Source organism: Oryctolagus cuniculus, chromosome 17 (assembly GCF_964237555.1).
Source record: "Oryctolagus cuniculus chromosome 17, mOryCun1.1, whole genome shotgun sequence".
Lineage (NCBI taxonomy): Eukaryota > Metazoa > Chordata > Mammalia > Lagomorpha > Leporidae > Oryctolagus > Oryctolagus cuniculus.
The window spans coordinates 23,765,790-23,789,851 of record NC_091448.1 but is presented as its reverse complement, the minus strand read 5'-3'; the positions used below and the strand labels follow the sequence as shown (position 1 = coordinate 23,789,851).

The window sequence follows — 24,062 nt, the reverse complement described above, 5'->3', positions numbered from 1 at the left end:
CCTGAACCCACATGGGAGACCAGGAGGAAGCACCTGGTTCCTGGCTTCAGATCGGCGTAGCTCCGGCCGTAGCGGCCATTTTGGGGGTGAACCAACGGAAGGAAGACCTTTCTCTCTGTCTCTCTCTCTCACTGTCTAACTCTATCTGTCAAATAAAAATAAATAGATAAAAATAAACATACTTTCCATTTACGATGGCATTGTTGGGACAGAACCTCATTGTGAGTTAAGGAACATCTGTGGCCGGTGCCGCGGCTCACTAGGCTAATCCTCTGCCTTGCGGCCCTGGCACACCGGGTTCTAGTCCCGATCGGGGCGCCGGATTCTGTCCCGGTTGCCCCTCTTCCAGGCCAGCTCTCTGCTGTGGCCAGGGAATGCAGTGGAGGATGGCCCAAGTGCTTGGCCCTGTACTCCATGGGAGACCAGGATAAGTACCTGGCTCCTGCCATTGGATCAGCGCATCCGCCGGCCGCGGCGGCCATTTGAGGGTGAACCAATGGCAAAAGGAAGGCCTTTCTCTCTGTCTCTCTCTCTCACTATCCACTCTGCCTGTCAAAAAATTAAAAAAAAAAAAAGGAACATCTGTATGTCTGTATCTGTGTATGTGTCTGTATTACATGGTATCCAACATTAATAGCTTAAAGTAGGATAGTGCATTATGCTGTAGAAGCAGATGTCTTCCTCTTATTTCTGAATGTATGTTCTGTTTTAAAATAGTGAGTTCAGAAAATGGAATTTATTGGGGACAGCATAGTGATACAATGAGTTAAGCCTCTACTTGTGATGCCTGCATCCCATATCAAAGTGCCAGTTTGAGTCCCAGCTACTCTGCTCCTGATCCAGCTCTCTGCTAATGTGCCTGGGAAAGCAATGGGAGATGGCCAAGTGCTTGGGCCTTTGAGCCCATATAAGAGATCAGGATGGAGTTTCTGGCTCCTGGCTTTGGCCTGCCTCAGACCTGGCTGCAGTGGCCATTTGGGTAGTAAAGCAGCTGATGGAGGATCTCTCTTTCTCTCTCTCTCTCTCTCTGATGTTCTTCTTTTCAAATAAATAAATAAATCTAAAAAAAAAGAAGAAGAAGAAGACGACGACAAAGAAAAAGAAAGAAAAGGGGGCCAGTGTTACAGTGGTAAAGCTGCTGCCTGTGATACTAGCATCCCATTTGGGCACTGGTTCGAATCCCAGCTGCTCTACTTCCAATCCAGCTCCCTGCTAATGGCCTTGGGAAAAGTAGCCGAAGATGGCCCAAGTGTTTGGGCCTCTCACCCATGTGGGAGACCTGAAAGAAGCTTCTGGCCCCTAGCTTTGACCCGACCCAACCCTGACCATTGTGGCCATCTGGGGAGTGAAAGAGTAATGGAAGATCTCTGTCTCTCCTCTCTATATATAACTCTGATTTTCAAATAAAATGTTTTTATAAAAAATATTTATTTATTTATTTGAAAGACAGAGTTACACAGAGAGAGAGTCTTCCATCCACTGGTTCACTCCCCAACTGGCCGCAATGGCCGGAACTGTGCTGATCCAAAGCCTGGAGCCAGGAGTTTCTTCCGGGTCTCTCATGTGGGTGCAGGACCCAAGGACTTGGGTCATCTTCCACTGTTTTCCCAGGCCATAGCAGAGAGCTGGACTGGAAGTGGAGCAGCTGGGACTTGAACCGGAACCCATATGGGATGCTGGCACTGCAGGCAGTGGCTTTACCCGCTACACCACAGTGCTGGCCCCGCAAATAAAATCTTAAAAAAAAAAAAAAAAAAAGAAAGAAAGAAAGAATAAGGAATTTATTTCTACTGGAGATTTCAAGGCCAGAGTAGTGAGTTCATTCAGAGCTCCCAGCCGTGGAGGTCACCACAATGGTTGTCAACAAGACTCCGTGTACTCTAGTCCTGCAGCTGGGGCAATGACTTGGAATCTTTCCTACTGGGATGAGAGGTGGAAGGGAAGCAGACACCTTGGAAGTAGCTTCTTACCTGCCCTGGGGTTCGAGAACAAGGTTTTTTGAAGGGGACAAAGAGCTAATGTATCTGTAAAATATTAAACTGTGGGGAAACGTCATGCATGTGTAACTGCAACTAGTCTGTAGTCTTAGCTAGGAACCCCTAAAATCTTTTATTTCCAGGAGCAGAGTTTTGCTGTCTGTCTGAGTTAGCATGATACGGCCACTCTGGCAGTAACGAAGAAGGAGGGAAAGAAAGAGAAGGGACCAGAAATGACAGATGATTTTCTTTGAACTGGGTTCAAAAATAATAGTGTGAGATACAGGGCCACATAAGTTGGTACTGTGTGAGGGGTAAGAGGAGATAAGATGAGTTTTTGATTGTACTTTGTGTTAGACTTTGTTCTCCATACCAGCCTAGAGCAAAGATTGGTCCCCAGGGCCCAGTAAGGTCTCTATTAAAAAAAAAAAAAAAAAAAAGATTTATTTGTTTGTTTTCTAAGGCAGAGTTAGAGAGAGAAGAGGAAAGAAAGAAGGAGAGAATCTTCCATCCACTGGTTCACTTCTCAAATGGCTGTGACAGACAGGCCTAGGCCAGGCTGAATCCAGGATCCAGGAGTTTCATCCAGGTCTCCCATGTGGGTGCAGAGGTCCAAGTACTTTGGTCATCTTTCCCAGGCACCTTAGCAGGGAGCTAGATTGGGAGTGGAGCAGCCGGGACTCGAGCCAGTGCCTGTTTGGGATACCAGCATCATAGGGAGTGACCTAACCTACTATGCCACAACGCCAGCCCCCAGTAAAGATCTCTTGACCAGCTCTAGGATGTATAGTAATTTCAGATAACTTTTTTCTGCCTCTGAAATTCAAACATAATTTTACTCTGCTTTCAGATCTCAGAGTTTTCTGGTAAATAAACATTGCATTGCCCATCTTTGTGTTCCCAGAACTAAGTATAGTGCCTTATTGTAGATGTGCAGGAAATGTTTGAAAAAATGAATCATTTTCCACTTTCTGGGCTATTTCCAACTTACAACATGTCGTAAAAGCAGGAGTTGATGATGTGTATCTCTTTCTGTTCTAGCTCAGACCACGACCGGCTTCATACCTTGGTGACAGAGCACTGTTTCCCGGTGGGTTCTCATCCTACTTAGAAGTGTGGAATGCTGAGTAGACAGATCCTAAATATTGTTTCTGATTTTTTCTTAAAAAAGGTCACTTTTGAAAGTGCAGAAAATTAAAGGTACAAGCTTAAGGTCCATTGTTTTTAGCTGAGTGATAATGATGTGACGTAGACTCTTGTAAGGACCATGGCAAATGAGGAAAGAGTCCTTAAACATGGAGGACAGAAACCACAGTGGGGTCCTGAGATCAGGGTGTGGGCTACATTGGGCTACACCCATGCTATAGTGAAGGCTTAGACAAGAGTTCTTGAGGCTTATATTGTGTAGTCACGGGTGCCAGGGGCTTTCGGGGACTCCCAAGAATGGAGATGCTGTGGTCTAGTTAGAGGGTCAAGAATAAGAACTTGAGTTTCTATCATTAGTTCAGTTTCTTTTTTTAAAAAAGGCAGAGTTTTAAAGGCAGTTACAGAGAAAGAGTGAGAGAAAGAAAGATATATTTCATTTTGCTGATTCACTCCCCAAATGGCTAAATGACCAGGGCTAGGCCAGGCTGAAGACGAGAGCCAGCAGCTTCATCTGGATTTCCCCTGTGGGAGCAAGGCCTGCAAACACTTGGGCCATATTCCACTGCTTTCCCAGGTGCACTAGCAAGAAGCTGCATTGGAAGTGGAGCAGCTGGGACTCGAACTGGTGCCCATATAGGATGCTGGCACTGCGGGCGTCAGCTTAACCCAGTGTGCCACAGTGCTGGCCCCCATCAGTTCAGTTTCTATCAGGAGAATTTCAGCTTCTCTCTCACCTGAGATAAGTAGAGGTAGTCTAGTCAGCAATTTAACCTTCATGTTGATGTAAAATTCCACCTTTTACTGCTAAAAGGTGAGGGGAAGAAAGGGAACATCAGGCAACCAAAGTGCTCGTGGTAATGAGCAGATTTTGAAAGTGCACAGGACACATAATGGTGCACAGGGAAGGCCAGCAGTTTAAATGTGGTCTTCAAGGGCCAGTGCTGTGGCATAGCAGGTAAAGCCGCTACCTGCAGGGCCGGCATCCCATATGGGTGCTGGTTCAGGACCCGGCTGCTCCACTTCCAATCAAGCTCTCTGCCTTTCAAATAAATAGAAAAAAAAAGTTTAAATGTGGTTTTCATTGATTTGAGAAAAGTCCTTAAAGAGGTAGATAGGTTTTTAAGTTGTGATTGAGATGGAAAGAGAGTTGGGAGGTGAGCTTAAGTGGTAGCTCAAGGGACAAGAGGAAGTAGGCATCGGAGAGCGTTTGGTGGGAAGCATTGCCTGTTGGCTGCGGAACTGCGGGGAGTGAGAGCAGGCACGGCGGCACCCACTTCCCTACAGGGCGGGGAAAACCCAGCTGAGCTTGTGTTTCTCTGCCCTTAGGACATGGTCTGGGACCTCAAATATAAGACTGTCCGCTGGCGCTTCGTGGAGTCTTTAGAACCCCCTCAGGTGGTTCAGGTGCGCTGCTCAAGCTTGGTGAACCAGAGCAACATGTATGGCCAGGTCACTGTGCGCATGCACTCCCGGCAGGTGAGCCAGCAGTCTGCTTTCCTCTCCCCTTCCCTTCCTTTCCCTTCCTTTCCCTTTCCCTTTCCCTTTCCCTTTCCCTTTCCCTTTCCTTTTTAAATTTTATTGTATTTATTTGAAAGAGCTACAGAGAGAGGTAGAGCCAGAGAAAGAGAGGTCTTTCATCTGCTAGTTTACTCCCCAAATGGCTGCAATGGTCAGAGCTGAGCTGATCCGAAGCCAGGAGCCAGGAGCTTCCTCCGGGCCCCCCATGCGGGGGCAGGCACCTAAGGACTTCCTCCACTGCTTTTTCAGGCCATAGCAGAGAGCTGGATGGGAAGTGGAGCAGCTGGGACTCTGGGATGCCAGCACTGCAGGCCAAGGCTTTAACCTGCTGCGCCCCAGCACCAGCCCCACCCCCTTTTCTTTACTCTCATCTTGAGCCTCTGCCTCTGGGGTTCCGGGCATAGCTGCTCAGGACTAGGTTCTGAAGAGAGGTTCGCTGTGGCTTTTCTTGCTCTGCCTCTGTCCCCTTCCAACTACTGAACTGTAGTTCTACCGAGACATGGTGTGTGGACAGTCTCTCCCACCCTTCCTGGTCTGGACTCTTCCCTCCCCGACCCCGTTGAAGAACCTCTAAGAGTAAAGCGACAGCAAGTGATCAGTTCTGCCTAGGTTACGACTTCTGAGGTGATTCTTTTCTGCCCATTACAACTCTGTTATGGTTGTATGGCAAAAATAAAATAACTACCCACAAAGACTAACAGGTCAGCTTTGCTGTCACCCTTGCAGGCGCTGGCCATCTATGACCGCTTTGGCAGGTTGATGTATGGACAGGAAGACGTTCCCAAGGACGTCCTGGAATATGTTGTGTTTGAGAAGCACCTGATGAACCCCTATGGCAGCTGGAGAATGCATGGCAAGATTGTTCCCCCGTGGGCGCCCCCGAAGCAGCCCATCCTTAAGGTAAGGCTTGTGGGTGGTTGAGACCTGAGGCATTAGGACCCCTCCTCTCGGGCTCCACCTAGTGGTGAGAGGGGGTGAGGCAACCCCAGGGAAGGGGCCTCTTAGTGATGGTAGATGGGTAGAGGCTGGGATGAGGCTCTTCTAAATAAGCCATGGGCTTGGTTGATAGGTAACTCAGCCTCCTGCTCTTTCAGACGGTGATGATCCCTGGTCCCCAGCTGAAACCATAGGAAGACTGTGAAGAAACACAACAAGAGGGCCATAAGCCTCAGTTGGCCTAATGGCAAAAAGGACTGTTGGGGTGAGACACGGGTGAGCAGCTGCTGCACACTGTGAAGTCATCCAGGCCTTCCTTGTTCTCTCCTGTCCTGCATGGACTTTGCCACAGCCATGCGGAGGCTGGGATGAGGAGTAGCTGGGATGAGGAGTAGCTGGGATGCAAAACCACAGACTTCGTAATGAAAGGCAGTGTATTTCAGAGACCAGTGATGCCAGTTCTTCCTGCAGCAGGGACCGTGGGAGCAAACTGGCAGCAACCTGTTTCTAGTCTTAGGGCCGGGATAAGAGTTTGAAATAAAGTACCATAAAGGTATCAGACAAATGTTGATGGGTCCTGTACATTTCTCCTGGCTCAGGCTGGGAGTAGACCAGCCTTCAAATGGCAGGAGTGGAAAGCGGCCTACTGGTGAGTGATGTGACGGACTCCCAGGAAGTCCAAACTTGGGAAGAATAATTAGCGTGTATAAAATAGGTTATTACTTAAGAGGGTCTCTTCTCACACACTGACACCCTGAACCACATAGAAGAATGTAAATCCAAAGAAATTATTTCTCACTTGGCCTTTGGTTTGTGTTCTTAGTGGTGAGACTCTAGGAAGTGTAGGGAGAGGCAGAGCTGTGGAGTAGCTGCCAACATTTGTGAGACTTGGTTCCCTGCTTACAAGCCGGGCTTTTTTTTTTTTTTTTTTTTTTTTTTAAGGTTTCTTTTATTTATTTGAAAAGCAGAGTTAATAGAGAGAGAGAGGGAGAGACAGATTTTTTTTAAAAGATTTTATTTATTTATTTGAGAGGTAAAGTTACAGACAGGGAGAGAGAGAGAGGTCTTCCATCTCCTGGCTCACTCCCCAAATGGCTGCAATGGGTAGGCTGAGCCAGACTGAAGCCAGCTGCTTCATCTGAGTCCCCCATGTGGGTGGCAGGACTCCCAGATGGGACCATCTGCTGCTGCTTTCCCAGGTCACTAGCAGGGGGCTGAATTGGCAGTGGAGCAGCTGAGGCTCGAACCAGTACCCAGATGGGGTGCCGATGTTGCAGGTAGAGACTTTACCCACTACACCACAGCGCTGGCCCCCAAGCTTGGCTTTTAATACTATTGCTTTCATCAGTGCAGGCTGGACCTCTCTTTAAAAACAGGACCTTTATTCTCATATTTTATTTTCAAACCTAGAATTTTTCTTTTAAGGAATTTGCCACTTAAGGTAAGGATTAATCTGTTCTGACCTTGTTTTCATAGTAGAATCCAAAGGAACTGGAATCAGGTCAAGAATAAATAACTTGACTCTTCATTCTCCCAATAGCCACACCTTAGCCAAGCAGCGAGCAACCCAGGCCTCACCAGGGAAAACTGATGTTTTTATAGCTGATATGCTGACCATTGAAACAAAAATGGACGTGCTTAGGAAAAAGAGCACTGGTTGGTTAATCCAAATGGCAACCCTTATCATGCTACTTATTGTCAACCCTTTTGGCTTAAAGTGTACATCAGTTTGGAGCATTACTGCCCAAGTGAGGTTTGGTCATATCCTATTTGCCTGAGCCCTGGATTAAGGCCAGATAAGAGAAGTGCTTTGATCAGAATCCACAGCTTGAGAGTATGGATGAAGGGAAGGTAATCCTGGCAGGTTAGCAAAGCAGAGAAACAAATAAACAAAAAGACACTTAGCGGGCAAACGTTGCACTGATTTCTCTGAATATACAAAACCAGTGTTTGAAATACGCTGTTCCATCCCACTCCCCTGGATCTGTCTTGGGGGTCCCTAGATAATCCTCAGTAGCCCCTAAGCAATAGCTGCCACCAGGGAGCCAAAGGAAAGGGGCAGTTTTCATCTTCCCTCGGGAATGAATCCAGCTGAGCAGATGCTGCAGATGTGAGGGCTTGGCTAGAAGGACTGGGCAGAGACCATCTGCAGTGTCGGCCGTCGTCTCGAATTCACCAGACTACCCGATGCCCTGAAGCCTGCAGCGCTGGTGCCTTGGGCTTTGGGGCAGGCATTGTTCTTTCCTTGTCTATGTGCTGTTGCTATTTAGACATGTTGAAAAGGAAAACCACTATTATGAATAAGCTAGAGCCAACAGCAGTGATCAAGGAAAAGTACTCTGTATTTTTTCTCCCTGTGGTTTATTTCACGAGAGTCAGGGTTGGGAAAGCCTTGCTGTTCCCAGTTAGACCAGACCCACCGGGATTGCCCTGGGGCATGTGGTTGGCAGAGGCTGCAGGCTGAGTAGCCAGAGCCCAGAGCTGTAACAGCAGACTTCCAACTGCCCCAAAAGCCCAGGGCCCCAGGGCCGGGTAAGTGGGAGGGCCTAGGTGTGAGAACTAGGACATTGGTCCCTGAAGGAGATTGGGTTACTCCATTGCTCTGCTCCTTTTCTGTGAAGTCCCCTGACTGCCGTGTTTATACACAGACTCACTGTTTTCCCATTGGGTGTTTGGTCCCCTTGTTCCCTTTTTTTTCCTTCCCATGAATGACATCAGTATCTGAACTGTTAGTGGGTCTCAGTGCTTTCTCAAGTACCTCTGCCCGGCTCTCCCATGTGGAACCTGCCTGTTTCTATCCTCAGCTCTCCTCTGCCAGTGCTGGGACTTCTTTGCATGTTGTTCTGCTTCCTGTTTCCCTCTGATGTTATCTAATCCCAGCACTCTGATCTAGTTCTGCCTGCGCAAGACTGACTGTCAAGAGAGCTGAGCTACGACAGAGAGAGCTCCCTGAGAAAGGAGCTTTGTATTTATGTGACACTCTTCCCCACCTCAGGCTTCTCACTGCCCCCTGGCACCGTCCCTTCTGAGGGCAGGTGCAGATAGAGTGCTGGCTGCGACCAGGACCGCCTTCCTTACTTGGGTTTCTGTGGGAAGGAGACTGACTGGCAGTGGTTCCTGGGACTCTCTGGCTCCAGTTGCATTGAGACAGCGCTGGGAGGCCAGGAGAAGCATGAGCCAGTGACGTGAGCAGTGAGACTGGCAGGAGCCGGGGCTTTCGAGGAGGAGAGCTGAGGATGTGTGGAAGGGAGAGCCCCACCTCGACCCAACGGGGAGGGCCTGGGGAAGTGCTTTCCTGTGTCTGTCTCTGGCATTGCTTTGGATACCAGATGTTGACAGGGCTGTTCTGATTGTCTCTACTTCAGCAGTCAGGCAGGGCAGGTACAAGAGCAATAAAGCAGAAATAAGAGATTTGAAGTCAAAATGACAAGGTCCTTAAGGCATCTCAGACACCTATTTTGAGTCCTTTTAGCTTTTCCCCCAATTTGTCTTGCAACTTGAGTAGGTAGCTTCTTAGCACTTCTTGGAGTGACCTTTATAGCCTTCTGTGGTCCATGGTCCCTGTGTTGCCAATGCCTTGTGTTGAGTTTAGTCATGAAAAATGGTCTTTATAGGCTCTGGAGAAGAATTGGGTCTCCGTATTCTAGAGAAAATGCAGCCTGGACACTGCTGACGTTGGCGTCACAAGCGGGTGTCAACTCTGGTGCTTGTGTTGAGTACTCGGGAGGGATGGGAGGAGTCTTCAGAAGCAGAGGGTCCGTCTTGCTCTCCTCGAGTAGGAAGAGAAATTAGAAGAGAGGGTGGCACTGCCCACTGGGGTCTGAGCTGTACCCTTCTTAGACAGTTTTTCTTTCTTTCTTTCTTTCTTTCTTTCTTTCTTTCTTTCTTTCTTTTCTTTTCTTTTCTTTTCTTTTCTTTTCTTTTCTTTTCTTTTCTTTTCTTTTCTTTTTTTTTTTTGACTTTGGCCTTCCTAGGTGGGGAAGTGGCCAGGTGTCTTTTGATTCCACTGTTCAGGAAGACGAGGCTGTGGGAAGCACAGTGGCTGTGGAAAGCCAGCTCCGTGTCACTCCCAGTCCCAAGGATAGACACTTGGAGGGGCGAGCTCTCCGCTGTCAGCTTCCCAAGCCAGCTGCTCTTCATCTTCAGTTTTGGAGGCAGACTGCTGGGCCTCGGGTTCTTGGTGACGTGGCTCGGGGACTGAGCTAGTCCTTGGCCCAAGGCCTGCAGGTCCTTGTGGTTCTTTGACACCATCTACAGTAGAAGTACTGGCTGGCTTGCTCACCTGAGGGCGGGGGCTCTTGCTTTCCGGAAGGAAGCTATGCAGGGGTCTGTGGACTGAAAGGCATGGTGATGTCTCAGCGACTGCAGGGACAGCCTCTGTCTGAGCTGCTGGTAGAGCCTGGAGGCTGGTTTCCTCCCAAGGACAGATGTCTGCCATGGTGCCCTTTGTTACGTTTCCTTCTGGATCTGTGACTTCCCACTGACACAGCTCTGCCATCCTGCTCCCTGCACCACTTGCCGCGTGAGGGCTGACTTGGACTTGGGCCGGGTCCAGAGCCTCTGGCTGGGGGAGGAGCCCCCCTGCTTGCATGCCTTCCCAAGGGCACACTGCTTCCTGCTCTCTGCCAAGTTCTGCAGCTGCTTTTGAAAAGTGGCCTTCAGCTTCTACCTCCTGAAGGGATAGCGCTCCTCGCCCACGTGACTCTCTGTCTACCTCCTGTCCCAGTCCCCCTTCCTCTGCTGCGCCTTCTCTTGCCTCCCAAGGGCAGATCTCCGCTCTATTGGCAGAGGGTGGCGCTTCGGCTTCCCAGGGACACACTTCTGCTGCCCTGCCTCCCACACTGCCTGCCGCCTCAGAACCGCCTGTGCCTCTGTCGGCAGCACGTAGGCCTGGCCGTGGAGAGAGACCCCTGCAATCTGGACTCTCCCGGGGAAGCACAGCTTCCTGCTTCCCGGAGTCTGCCGTCTCTGGCTTTTTCTGGACTGCCACACCTTTGGGCCCTGGTTTTTCTGGTGCCTTCCCCTTCTCTTGAGAGTCCCCTTGTCCATCCTGTCTTGATGCATTTTTCTTAGGGAGTCTTTCAGCCCCCTCCCAGGGACAGATCTCAGTCTTGGCACCCATGTCAGGGTTACACGCGTCCAGCTCAGGTGCATCCCATGGACATATCTCAGCGGCCCTGCCCCTGGCGCTGGCCAGTGTCTGGGGGCTGCCCCCAGGTTGGTCAGGGCTGTCAGGGGGAGGGAAGGAGACAGACTGTAGCGCACTGCTCATTCTTTCCCCGTCTTCAGGAGTGAGTGCTTCTGATTGGGTTGTATCTTCCCGGAGGGAGTCTGTCTTTGGGTCTTGTCTCAGGCCCCCCTTCTCTGTTGCTTCATCACTCACATCCACCTGGCTGCTCCTGCGGCTGCACGAGTCTGAGGTGTCGGCCTGAGCAGATGGTTCCCTCAGGTTCTTGTCCTCCCAAGGACAAATTGCTTCCTGCTTTTGACTTAGTTTTGCCTCTGGCTTTGATACCTCTTCTCCCAGGGAGGTGAGTCTCCCCGTTTCTGGAGTTTTCTCTCTCTGCGCTGTTGATCCGCTCCCCAGTCCCTCCGCAGTGGCTCCTTCATTCACCTCCCAGGGGCAGATCTCGGCTTTTTCACTGGTAGGAGCTTCTTCCACTTCCCAGGGACACACCTCAGGTGGCCTGCACCCCACACGGGCTGGACCCTGGAACCCAGCTTTCGGTCTGTCGGTGTCCAGAGAGTCTGAATGCTGACAGGAGCCCCCTGGACCCAAGCCCTCCCAGGGACAGGCCACCTCGCGCTCCAGGGCTGGTCTCTCTGGCTTCTTTGGAGCCGTAACAGCCCTCTCCCTGGGTCCAGAATCTGCAGGAGGCTTTCCTGTATCACTGGGAGATTTCCTGATGGCCTCAATTCCCTGAGCCCCCTCCTCCCTGGCTGTGGCACCCACCTCCCAGGGGCAGATCGCGGCCTTCTCAGCAGCCAGGGTTTCTTCCAGGTCCCACGGGCAGATCTCAGCAGCTTTGCCTTCCACGCTGCCTGGCATCTGGAAAACGGCTTGTGCTCTCTCTGCGTCTTGAGGACCTGGTTGTTGTGGGGGGCAGCTGCTGGGGTCCACGCTGTCCCAGGGGCAGACTGCTTCCTGCTTTTCCATCAGCCCCTCAGACTTTTCCCAAGCCCTGGCATCTTTGATTCCTGCTTTCCTAGGCACTTTCTGCTCTTCCTTCAGAGATTCTCCTCTTGGTGCCTGTCCCGACGTCCAGTCCTCTGTTATTTCGTTAACCTCCCAGGGACAGATTTCTGCTTTGGCGGGTGTTGCCTCCTTTCCTTCTGGCTTGAGGTCTTCCCATGGACACACATGTGTCACTCTGCTGCCCTCACTGCTTTGGAGCTGGCCCCCAGCTGTGGGGGAGGAACTGTCTGCACCTGGGCCAGGCTGTCCAGCAGCTGTGCTGTCCCAGGGGCACGGTGACTCCTGCCGTGGACTTGACATCTGCCCGGTGTTCACAGTTTGGTCCCCTGCCTCTCCTAAGCTCCCTTTTCCCTTCTCCCGGAGGGAGTCTCTACCTGTCCCCATCAGCTCATCCCCCAGCTCCCACGGGCAGGCCTCTGCCTTCCTGATGGCGAGAGAGTCTCCTGCCTCCGGTGGCCGCACCTCAGCCATACCGCTGCCCGGACTCCATGAGCCCTCTGGGCTGCCTGAGGCCTGGAGTGAGACCGCCAAGGGGCCCCGGAAATCGGTGCTCTCCCATGGACAGAAGGCCTCTAAGTCTCCAAAGGTTGCCTTCTTGGGACTTTTCTGCCGTTCCTGGGGGAGCTCCTTCACCACCCCCCGGGCTCCTTCCTCACTCACCTCCCGGGGGCACCGCTCTGCCTTGGCTAGGTCAGCTGTGCAGCCCTCTGGGCCGGCAGCTTCTCCCCGATTGCTCTCCCCCAGCTTCCTAGCCCGCATGCCGCCCGCTGCCTCGGGCCTGCCCTTGGTTCCGTCAGCCTCCACGAGGGATGACTGAGGGGAAAGACCGCCAGGGTCGGCGCTCTCCCAGGGACACACGGCCTCCTGCCCCCTGACCAGCCTCTCTGGCTTCTTCCGAGCAGTGGCAGCCACACCTTTGGGCTCTGTTTTTTCTGGGGCTGTCTGCCTCTCTTCCTGCTGGTCATTTAGAGCTTGTCTCCCTGCCCTCCCGTCAGGGCCTCCTTCGCTCACCTCCCAGGGGCAGATCTGGGCCTTGCTGCTACTGTCCAGCTGACCCGTTTCTGACCCAGTGGCTTCCCAGGGACATACCTCAGCCGCCCTGCAGTCGGCACTGCCCAGGAGCCCGAGGCCAGCCTTGGGCGGTTCCTGCCACCCCACAGGGGCCTCTCTTGCCTGCTCAGCGTTTTTGTCCCCAAATACTTGCCTCAGGATGGCAGGCCCCGTTTTGCCTGCTCTGTCAACTCTCCGCTCCCCTAGCCCCTGGGCCGTCCTCTTGCCTCCGTCTTCCTGCTCCCTGCTGCCCTCTGGGCGACAGACTTGGAGCATTCTGCTGGTGTGAGCGTTCTGTTGGTTCTGCAGAGACTCCTCATCGTCGCAGGGAGCAAGGGCGGCCTGCTTACTCACCGCCCGGGGCCGGCCCGGCCTGGGAGACCTGGGGGACCTGGGGGCTGCCCCCACCCCCTGCCCTGACGCTCTGCCCTTCTCCTTCTCGGGGCTGCCCTCCCCGCCCTCCTTCTCCTTGTACGTGCTCCGAGACCGTGTCAGAGCTTTGATGGCCAGGCCGAGGCTGCGCATGGAGCCCTGCTGAACAGGAGTCTTGAGGCTGTGGGATTTAGAGAAGATCTTGGGCCTGTCCCCATCCGCGTCATCGGCTTCCCCCTGCAGAGGTCCACCCTCCGTGTCCCTGTCATTCTCCCCGGCCCCCCTGTTCTCTACTGCCACAGAGAGGGCCCTCCAGAGCCTGGCTCGAGCCGGGGCGGGAGAGTGGCTGCCTCGCTCCGGCCCCGAGGGAGCTTCCGGGGCCACGTTCTCTTTCTTGACTGGCAGTTCTGCATTCTCCCAGGGGCAGATGAAGGTGAGGAGGCTGGGGCTTTGGGGAGGTGTTGGGACCGGAGCCAGGGCAGGTGGGGCCAGAGTTGGCATCAGAGCAGGAGCCAGGGTGGAGATGGGAGACAGCATCCTTGGCTCTCCCAGGCAGGCCCCAGACAGGGCCAAGATGGGTGTGGAGACCTGATGCCGGATGGGTGGGTGAGGCAGCCTCCTCCCAGCCTCCTCATGAAGCTTCCCTGAGGTGTAGGAGCTGTCCACACTGCTGCTCTTGGCGGGGGAAGGCGGGGCTGACACGGGGGCTCCCCGAGCCCTCTCCAGCCTCCTGGCCGATGGCCTCCGCACGGGGCTCACCATGGCCGCCTCCGCCTTCTTTCGCTCCTCTCGCTCCTTGGCCTGCCTGTAGGTCTCTTCCAGGTAGGCCTGGCTGGCCACGAGCAAGGCCTTTTCCCTGGAGCCAGCCGCGACACTGAGCGACTTCTGCAGGGAGGGGGGCCGGGCCCTGGGGAGCCGCTCTCCCACCGTCAGGTTGTGGGCGCTGGCTGACCTGAAGCTCAGGGCAGGCGGCCCAGGAGCCGGCTCCCGGCTCTCCAGCCGTGGGTCCTTCTTGGACAGGTTCCTCCTCGGCAGCGAATCAAGGAGAGGAGAGTCCTGCTCCCTGTGCTGGTCATAGATGCTGCGCGACTTGCGCAGGGCTGGCGGCCCCTCCGGTTCCTGGAGGCTGGAGCTGAGGAGCCGGCGGCGGGAGGAGCCGGGCAGGCTGCTGAGGCCTGGGGAGCTGGAGTCCCGGGAGTGCTGGCGGGCCAGGGCCTCGGGGAACTCGGCCAGGTACCTTATGAAGGAGCGGCCCAGGCCCTGGCGGGAGCTGCCCCGCTTCTTGGGCAGGTGGGGGTTGTTGGCAGCCATTTCCTTGGTCTTGTGGACCTCTAGCTGGGCGTAGAGCTTCTTCAGCTCATCCTGCGGGGACGGGAGGGAAGAGGGGAACCGAGCTGCCGTGGGGTGGAGGGCTGAGCCGGCGCTGTACCCCTCCCCCTCGGCCCTGTTCAGGCCATTTCCTCCCTGCGGTCTTTCCCATCAGCCTGTGTTCCCTGCTTCTAAAATGCTCAGAATTTACCTCTCCCTTCCTGCAAGACCTGGTTCCTGCCAGCCCGGCTCCACGCCAGCTCCACTGAGCGCTGAGGACGCAGGAGGCTCTCCCTTCTCCGGGGCCCTGGGCTCTGCTGGGCAGTCACCAGCTCAGGGGACAGGGTTTGAGGCGGCTGACCCCTCGTGTGCCTCAAGGTGTCTTTTTGGCTTCCCTGAGTCTCTGCATCTTCTAGAAACTGATGGTACCTGGCTGACCAGGTTCACATCCTTAAGAGGATCAGACAGGATTCATGGGACGAGTGCACTGGACAAGTGCTGATTCAGGTGTAGATGATGGAACAAACAGGGCTTTGAAAGTCTCTTACGCTGTGCATTGCTGGCCAGGGTCCCCACAGGGGAGCAGATGGCCTATGTTCCCCCAAGTGGAGGGCTGAAATGGTGTTGCCATAGGAGGTGCGGCCACACTTCCTGGCTTCCCAGCTGGATTGAGAACTCAGCTCACAGCCTTTACCCAGGGCTGGGGCTGGGGGGCAGAAGGGAGGGCAGGCGGAGCTCAGAGGGTAAGGAGGACACAAGGGGGCACAGAAGCTGAGGCAGATGGGACGGCGAGGTGTGGAGGTGTGGAGTCTCCTTTTCGAAGCCGTAAATGGGACAGGTGTGGAGGGCTCCCTGGTAGAGGTGGAGGAGATGGACAAAGGGGCTCCCAAAGGTCCCTGTGCCTCTGTTTTTGTAAAACAAGGGCTCAGGGGCTGGTGTTGTGATGCAGCAGATTAAGCTACCTCTTGCAATGCTGGCATCCCCTATCAGAGTGCCAGTTCAAGTCCTGGCTGCTCCACTTCCAATCCAGCTCCCACCCTGGGAAACAGCAGATGATGGCCCAAGTGCCTGGGCCCCTGCACCTGCATGGGAGACCTGGATAGAGACCTGGCTGCTGACTTTGTCCTGGACCAGCCCTTGGCCATTGCAGGTATTTGGGGAATAAAGCAGTGGATGGAAAAAGTCTCTCCCACCCACTCCCCAACACACCGCCTTTCCCTCTCTCCCTGTCACTCTGCCTCTCAAATAAATAAATCTTCAAAAACAAAACAAGGGCTTAGACCACCATGTCTCCTTATTTACTCCCCCATTGAGCCTCCTCTTGGGCTTCCTGTGGCTAGAAGGGTGCCCATCAGCCGGGGGGTGGGGGGGGGAGAGTAAGCAAGACTCAGGAAGAACTGCCTTTCTCTAAGACCTGCCAGGTCAAGGGACAGGGGATCCTAGCATGAAGTGCTGGTGGCTATTGGTGCCTGAATGAGCCAACCCCACAGCTGGCCCAGGGTCACCAACTGAACTGCTTTGCTGGGGGCTGAGGGTTTGTTTAACACCCGCTTCCCCCTGATGAGGACATGAGGGGTTAGGGCTTCCTTCTCAGCTCTGCATCTCACTTGCAGGATAGCCTGGGATTCTGGGATCTGGATCCAGGCTCATGGAGTCTTTCCATTTGGGTGCTACAGGGCCTCCTTTGATTAGAGTCAGAGAATCAGCTTAGGGCAGTGGTGAGCAAGGGAGAGGGTGGGTCTGGGAGAGAGGGAGAGCCAGGGGTCCTGCAGCAGCACCCAGCCCTAGTGTCAGGGTAGCCAGCACCCAAAGGAGCCAGGGAGGGCAGCACTTACCCGGATGTCTCCAGGGTCCAGGCTGCGCTCGCTCCAGGCTGAGGCGATGCTGCTGTCCAGGTAGGAACCCGAGCGCTGCAGGTCTAGCTCATCCTCGTACACCTCTTCCAAGATCTCCTCCCGGGGAGGAGCCCCCGGCTTCCGGAACTGACCAAGCGGGTTTGAGTAGGAAATACTTGCCCTGGCTCCCTCCCCTCTCCTGCCCTCAAGTGCCCTGGGGCATATGTCTCCTCTTTCTGAATCTTCACCCCCTTCTCTGGTTTGGAATTTTGGGGCCCCACAGACCAGCGTGGTCCCAACTCCTGTGCCCACAGTCCCTGCCTGAGTCCTTCAGCTCCCCCACCTCTCTCTAATGGCCTCTGGCTGGATTTTCCTGCTGTGATAGAAGGAAGCTGCCCCTCCACCCCCAATCCCTAGCTCTTAGTTCCCTTGCACAGGCACAGGAAGCAGAAACAGCAGCTCACTCCAACCCCTACCAAGTCAGATCCTTGCCTGGGGCTCCCCTCCCACAGAGCCCACTCACCCCTAGCACCTCTGCCATCCTCATCCTGACCTGGAGAGGGCGCTGTAGGGTGGCAGCAGCTCCACAGAGTCCCTTAGGGAGGGGCTGGGGGCTGCTCACATGCAGGCGTGGGAAGGACCTCACCTTAGGGATGAAGATCAGAGCCAGCGTGGCAGTGACTGTGCTGTGGGTGTGGAAGAAGAAGAGGAGGAGGGTCCAGTCCGGGTGCAGGGAGGGAACCAGCAAAAACCTGTGGGTGGGCGGGAGTCAGAGGTGAGAGCCAGCGCCCCCACCTCCCCTGCCTGCCTTCTTCCTGCCCTCTCCAGGATGCAGTGGGAGGAGTCCCGGGCAGGTGGGGCTGTGCTCACCTGGCTGTGTGGAAGGCGGCCGAGAGCAGCAGCTCATTGTGCAGGGCGATGCCCATGTAGCGCGGCTCGTGGAAGGCTGAGGGCACGGCGCGGGTGGCATAGCACAGGAAGCTGCCCCAGCACAGGAGCAGCAGCTCAGCTGTGGGAGTCCGGGAGGGAGAGCGGACCACCTCAGCAGCCAGTGCCGCTTCTCTGCAGGGCGTGCCAGGTGGCCCGGGCCCGGGGCTCTGGGGACGAGGCAGGAGATGGGGACAAGAGGACACCCGGAAGGGCAGCGCCAGGGGCCAGAGTGAGGCTGGGCTTGGGGGAAGTAGCTCACCCACAACCATGATGTAGTCCCAGCGGTCGTGGTGGCAGAGGTAGAAGTGGCGGCCGGTGGGAGTGTGGCCTCGGGTCACCAGAGGTGTCTGCTGGGGCCCCCGCTCCAGGACGCCCGCTGTCCACACGGCCAAGAAGCCCAGTACAAGCAGCAGGAGCAGCCCGAGGCGCCGCAGCAGCCGCCCGCTGCTCAGGTGTGGGCCCCGCTGGGCCGTTCGAGACAGGAACAGCTGGAGCACTCTGCAGGAGGCCCCGAGAGACGGGCCCTGGCCTCTGTCTGCTGCTGCCCTCCCCTCTGCACGTGGGCCTGCCCTCCCTTCCTGCCCACGGTGGTCTGCCTCATCTTACCCCGAAAAGTTACATGGAGGGGAAGGCTAGCGTGATGGAGGCAGGTCTCGGGGGCACGGGCACCGGAGCTGGCAAGGGTCTGCTGTGAAAACCTCCATTCCACGGATGAGCTGGGGCGGCCTGCTGCAAGCAGAGGGAGCTTGTACCTGAGCCCTACCTGTAAAGCTTGAGGATGATGGTGCCGTAGACGATGGCGAAGCCCAGCAGCCGGACCCAGCGAAGCGCGATGCAGCGGAACACACTGGCATTGAAGTACAGGATGAAGACCTGGAGGGAAGAGGGCAGGAGAGCTGGGTTCCACTGTGCTGGTGTGAGGCGCGGGTCTGGGCTGTGCAGCCTGCGGGAGAAACAGCATCGCCTCCAGAGAGGTCGGCAGCCTGCCCTGCATCACCGCGCGGTGTGTCTCAGAGCTCAGGGGCCAGCCTGCCTCTCGTGGGCATGAGTAGAAGCAAGGAGGCCCCAAGAGAGCAGAGAAGAGGGAGGGTTCTGGGGTGGGGGGCGGGCAGCTGCAGGCTGTAGGGAATCCTGGGAGGTAGGACCAGCCTCTGGCCACAGACTCACAGGAAAGTAGAGCAGCAGGGATCCAAAAAGGATGGTTTCCAGGAGGACAACTCCAGATGCCCGGATCCTCTGTGGATGCAGGGACCAGAGAGGCAGGTGAGCAGAGCAGGGGAGCACAGAGCCGGAACAGTGCGCCAGGTCTCAGGCCTGTCCTCAGGCTCACTCAGTGACCTGGCCTGACCTGGCTTTACCCACAATGCTAGCTCTGCCCTGTCTGTCCACAGCCATGCCCCAACTCCCACCCTGCCCCTAGCTCCACTGGCACTAAGCCTGGTTGAGACCAAGGGTTCCTGTGGCTCCCCCTCCTGCATTCCAGTCCCATTTCTCTCCCAATCCCACCCCTGGCCTTGCTGCAGACCTGGGCTCACATCAGAGGTTGCTGGAGCTGAATAGGATCTTATGCCTTCCCCCAAGCTTAGGGTCAAACTGCCTCCCAGTCTGGGAGAAGACGCCCGTCTCTGCCCAGTAAATAGCTGGTTAATGTTAATGTCACGTTCTCCTGCAAGTCCCTCCGATGTCCTGCCAGGCAGGATGACTGGGTCCCTTCTCTGAGCGCCCACCCAGCACCTGACAGAGCCCTCCATCATGCCCCTGTCTCACGTGCTGTCATTTTTTTGTACATTTCTGCTTCCTCCACCAAGCCGGGAGCTCCCTGAGGGTCAAGATCACATAGGCAGTATTTTGCTTCTCGTCCTCAACTAGCACTGGTTGAATCCCATTCAGTGCTAATTTAAGAGGTTTAAAGTGGAGAAGTCACTTGCCTAACGTCACATACTGAATTTGCTTTAGAACCAAGACCGGCACCCTGAGTTCTAGTCTTAGGTTGTCTCATATCTCCTGTTGAGACAGGCAGGACATGTGCGCAGGGGGCTGTGGGGCCTTCCTTGCCTTGCTCCAGCGACAGCGGTAGGAGATCAGCATGCCCAGGAAGACGGCCAGCATGCAGCAGGCCTGGCAGGCCAGCACTGCTGCCCGCAGCGCCAGGGCCTCCTCCGCCAGGCACGGTGTGGCATCTATGCAGCTGGTGCAGCCCTCGGGACACGGCTGGCACCGCAGCAGCCTCTCTGGGGGCTGGAATTGCCCAGCAGGGTAGGTGGCAGTCTCCTCTAACCCTACAAAGAACAAGAGGGGTGCAGGGAGAGGCATGGCTGGGGCAGCCTGTGTCCCAGCCATCTCTCCTGATGGACACCACAACTCCCTCCCTGCCCTCCTGGGATCTGTGGCCCCAGGGCTATGAGGGAGTGGGCACCCCCCAGGGAGACAGTAAGAGGAAGAGGTGACGTCAGGCTAGGGCTCATTGGAAGGTTAACGTGCACCACACCTGCATGAGACAGGCTCGTTCCGGAAGAAACAGACGCCCCCCGACTGGACGCCCCTTGCCCTTGCAACATCTTCTTGACCTCTGCCTTTGCCCCACAGGTGTCCCCCCATGGTCTCACGGCAACTTCCTTTCCTCCCCAGATGCGCCCAACCACCATGGCCTGCACAACACCTGCCTGGCCCTCGCCACCCTGGCATACCCCTGGCGTGACTTGCCCCGTAGAATCCAGGTCGGCAACGGCAGAGGTAGCGGCCAAGGACAAAGCCCTGGTTCTCCAGGGGGACACACTGTGGGGATGACAAACACGACAGGTGTTTACAGGGGGCTTTCTCTGGAAGAGCTCCCCTCCTGGGGAGAGTGGGCGTGCCCGCCTCCCTCCCTTTCTGTGGCACAGAGAATCCCACCGGCAGCCCTCCCAAGTCCTTGGGGCACTTTCCCTCTATGGAAACTGTCCCCTGCCCCCTGCTATTGCTTCTGCTCAAAGAAACCTCAAGCAAAGACTACAGGGCTGGATCTCCCTTTTGTTCAGACGACCAGTGACAGGAGCCTCATAGGTCCCAAGTCTCAGTGCCCACCTGCTGCTAGGGCATGGTGCATGGGGGAGCGGAAGAGGGGGCACTCTGTCCGGCCACACCTTGTGTGCTACCGTCTGCTTCAAAGGGTCCCCATCAACCTCCCTCTTTGGCATGTGGGTGGGTTGAAAAGGCCCCTGTGGAGGAGCAGCTTCCTCTGTCAGGGGCCATCTGGCTTGGCGCAGGACTGCTTTCCCCGGCCCTAATGCCAGGCTAATGCCACACTGGTGGGATGCCAAGGCCAGCCCTTTATTCCACCTCCACCCATTGATGTCTGCGCAGCAGGGGAGAAAGCAGAACTCAGAGCCAGGCGGGGAAGATGAGATGCGGGGGAGGTCAGCTCTGTTGGAGTGGCTGGGAACAGACACCAAGGAGGCAGAGGGAGGAGATGACCCTGGGCGAGTCTACAGCCAGCCCTGACCTCGCCCGGAAGGTTGGAGTGTGACGGCTCAGCTCTCTCTCACACGGACCCGTGGATGGTGCTCCATTCCTGCCTCAGTCTGAATGGTCAGCCAAACGTGTACCCAGAGAAGTAGGCTGGGTTAGAAAGTGGACGGGACATGAGAGGGCAGTGGAGGATGGCCCAGGTGATTGGGCGCCTGCACCCGCGTGGGGGACCAGGAGGAATCATCTGGCTCCTGGCTTCGGATTGATATGGTGCCGGCCGTGGTGGCCCTTTGGGGAGGGTGAACCAATGGAAGGAAGACCGTTCTGTCTCTTGCTCTCACTGTCTAACTCTACCTGTCAAATAAGTAAAAAAAAAAAAAAAAAAGAGAAAGAGAGAGAGAGAGAGAGAGAAAGAAAGAGAAAGAAAGAAAGAAAGAAAGAAAGAAAGAAAGAAAGAAAGAAAGAAAGAAAGAAAGAAAAAGGAAGGAAGGAAGGAAGGAAGAAGGAAGAAAAGAAAGTACATGGGAAGCAGCGGGACAGCGGGAGCCTTCTCCACCCCTGGACATATGCTCCCTAAAGAGCAGCAGGGCCACCTGTGCACACGGAGCGACCTGCCTGCCCACCAAGTGTGCGGTCGGTGTAACCGTGGTGCGGAGGCATTCACTGGCATCCAGTCCTGGGCTTGCAGGACCCATCACCAGGCCTCACCTGCTCCCGGGGCCTCTATTTCGTCTGCATCTGGCCTGGGATCCCTCCCTTGCATCATCCCAGACCCTGCAAGTTCTTCCTGGGGGAGATGGCTCCCATCCCTAAGAGGAAGCCCATTGGTGGGCACCTTTTGTGCACCAAGAAGAGCCCAGAGCTGCAGAATGTGGCCGAGGGGAAAGACAGAGGGTGATTATGGAGGCTCAGGGGGCAAGCCTGGGACGGGAGCTAGAGCTGCCTTGGGCAGGGACGGGAGGCTGGAGGGGTGGGCTGTACATGGTCTCACTTTTTAAAAACGGGGTTTCCTGCCTCTCCCACTGCAAGGGCTCCCCTGAAGCCCTGAGATGCTAGGGTGGCTCTGCCAGCTGCTCCCGGGACCTGGGTGGTGGCAGTGATGGGCAGAGGGGAGGCAGGCAGGACACTCGTGGTCCCTCATCCTCCTTCTCCGTACCTGGGTGCTGTTGAGGTCGCACAGGTGCGTGTTGGAGTACCAGCCTGGGCCGCTTGCACACTGGTCGATGTCCACCCTCTGCAGATCGATGTCCATCTGCACCTGCCCCCTAGGGCAGTGAATTGGCAGTGAGGGGCACAGTGATGGTTGCCAAGGTGGGCGTTTAGGGCAACAAATACAATTCTTACACACTTGAGCAAGTGCAGAGCAGGGCACACGAGCATTTCCGCTCCTCCAGTGCTCCTGACCCTCACTGTCTCCGGGGCAACCTCACACGGGTTGTCCTTCTACCCCTCAGCTTTTCAGCATCTTATCCGTTCTGGTTTCTATCAATGGGAGGGACCCTGCCGAGAAACGTGGGAGCCAGGGTTCTGAGGATCAGTCGGAGGGGGCTTTCACTCTGCCCTACTGCAGGTACCCACAACACAGCTCAGCTGTTAGCCAGCATCTCACTCCCACGTCTGTGCCAATCGGCCAGGGGGACGTGGAAGAGGGGAGCACTGCTCCCGAGCTCCCCAGCCCCTGCAGGCTTCCTGCAGCACGGGTACATGGAGCCGGAAAAGCAACCTGCTGAAGGCCTCAGCTGCTGCCCCTTCCCAAAGAGGCTTCCAGTCCTCTTTACTCTGGCTGAGTGAGGGGTCAGTTATTTAAGGCACATCACAAGCTCCTGGGTCAGGACAGATGCAAAATACAGCATTGAGAGTGCCACTGGGGACCCAGCCAGCTCCAGCTCTTGGAAACAAAGAGCGCTGGTTCCAGACCCCCCACTCCCAATAATTCTCCTCCCTCTGCTAGTTCTCAGTGCTAGGGACCAGCACGCTTGACTCCTGGGCTGTCCGCCTGGGGCAAGGACTGTCACTGTCATCCACATCAAGCCCTGTCCAGCTTCTTACACTGCCCACTCCTCAGACCTGGGGCCCAAGACCTCTGCTTGGCTACACCCACACATTTGTACACATCTGTACACACTCCCTATGTACTCCTGCCGGCAGGTGCATGCCCACTTATGCTTGCATGAGCTCACATACGCCCATTCCTGTGCTCAAGAGCATAAATACAGACCCCCACACCAACACTTGTCCATGCACTGACTCATACATTGTGTATGCACCCGTGTCTATATACCTTAACCAATAGCTACAGAGTCTCAGAGCCAAAGGTGAGTACATACAGCTGTGTCCCTCAGACAGGCACATGTGTGTGCCAAATGGCCCAAGCGCAGCTGCCCCTCTCACCATCGTGTGCCCACAAAGGCATCAAGTCCTACCCACTTACCTGGCCTCTGGGCTGAGGTCTGGCTTGAGTCCGTAGAAGGTGGCCGAGAGTGTGATCAGCCAACCGGGACGGAGCTGGCCCTCCTGGCATTCCAGGAAGGGAGGAGACAGCTTCACCTGCTGAATGTCCCCCACATACCCATCCCCCTGTGGCCACTTGGGGCTGCCAAGGCTCCCCAGGTCATTGGTCAGCACTCGCTTCCGCAGGGCAGAGGTGTCTGGGTCCCCGGCTGGGCTCTCCTGCACCCTGTAGCCAGACAAGTCCTTAAGGATGGTTTCCTCTCCCATCCTGGTGGCCTGCAAGGCCAGCTGTAGGTGGCTGGCCCCTGGTGGAGGGTTGAAGGTCAGCGAGGCACGGTAAGCTCGCGGGTCTCCCTCCGCCACGCTGCGGACCAGAGCCTGGTACCACTCCACGTCCTCCTCCACGCTGGACTCACGGATGTCGTTGGCCTGCAGCAGCATGTTGAGGAAGTTGGCAGCTTGGGCGAGGGTGCTGGCTGCGTGGTGTAGCACCTGGGGGAGCCCCGGGCTGGCTCCTGCACCACCTGCTTCGTAGCGCTCACTGCAGTTAGCCCCCAACAGCTGCCGGGCGTCCCCAGAGTGGAGAAAAGCCAGCGCCGCCTCAGCCCCCTCTGGGGGCAGCCACACGGGCCCGGACCCTGGCGGGGCCTGAGAGGGCAGAGAGCGGAGCGACCGTGGGCCCCCCAGAGCCCAGCCGCAGAGGAAGTAGCAGCCCAGCAGCCCCCACACGGGAGGCAGCAGGACCACTGCCCTGGTGTCCATCCTCGGGGCAGCTCTCAAGACCCTGGGCTCCAGGCTGCCTGGGGGATTCGGTGACTCGAGAAAGCCCAGGAAGAGGTGGCTGTCATCTGGGGGCTGCCTGCCTCCACACCTCCTCTCCTGGCTCCCCCTCCTCTT

At 55.8% G+C, this 24,062-nt stretch overlaps 2 protein-coding genes across 2 annotated transcripts in view; one reads left to right on the top strand and one right to left on the bottom strand.

Moving 5' to 3' along the window:
• The window catches only part of MRPL45 (mitochondrial ribosomal protein L45), a 27,782-nt gene extending 21,641 nt beyond the window's left edge, over positions 1-6,141 (top strand). Inside the window, exons 5-8 of the mRNA XM_008271383.4 lie at positions 3,018-3,066; positions 4,449-4,598; positions 5,367-5,540; positions 5,735-6,141. Coding sequence (XP_008269605.3) covers positions 3,018-3,066; positions 4,449-4,598; positions 5,367-5,540; positions 5,735-5,770 — 409 coding nt within the window. The 3' untranslated portion in view covers positions 5,771-6,141. The remainder of the gene's footprint in view (positions 1-3,017; positions 3,067-4,448; positions 4,599-5,366; positions 5,541-5,734) is intronic.
• GPR179 (G protein-coupled receptor 179) lies at positions 5,733-24,062 on the bottom strand. Its single transcript, XM_002719329.5, has 11 exons — positions 23,146-24,062; positions 21,871-21,979; positions 19,955-20,042; positions 19,323-19,546; positions 18,435-18,503; positions 18,031-18,140; positions 17,527-17,765; positions 17,208-17,346; positions 16,984-17,089; positions 16,338-16,484; positions 5,733-14,556 (listed from the first exon to the last, which is right to left on the bottom strand). Exons 1-11 carry the CDS (start codon positions 23,925-23,927, stop codon positions 9,640-9,642), a joined length of 6,930 nt encoding a protein of 2,309 aa, XP_002719375.3. The 5' UTR covers positions 23,928-24,062; the 3' UTR covers positions 5,733-9,639.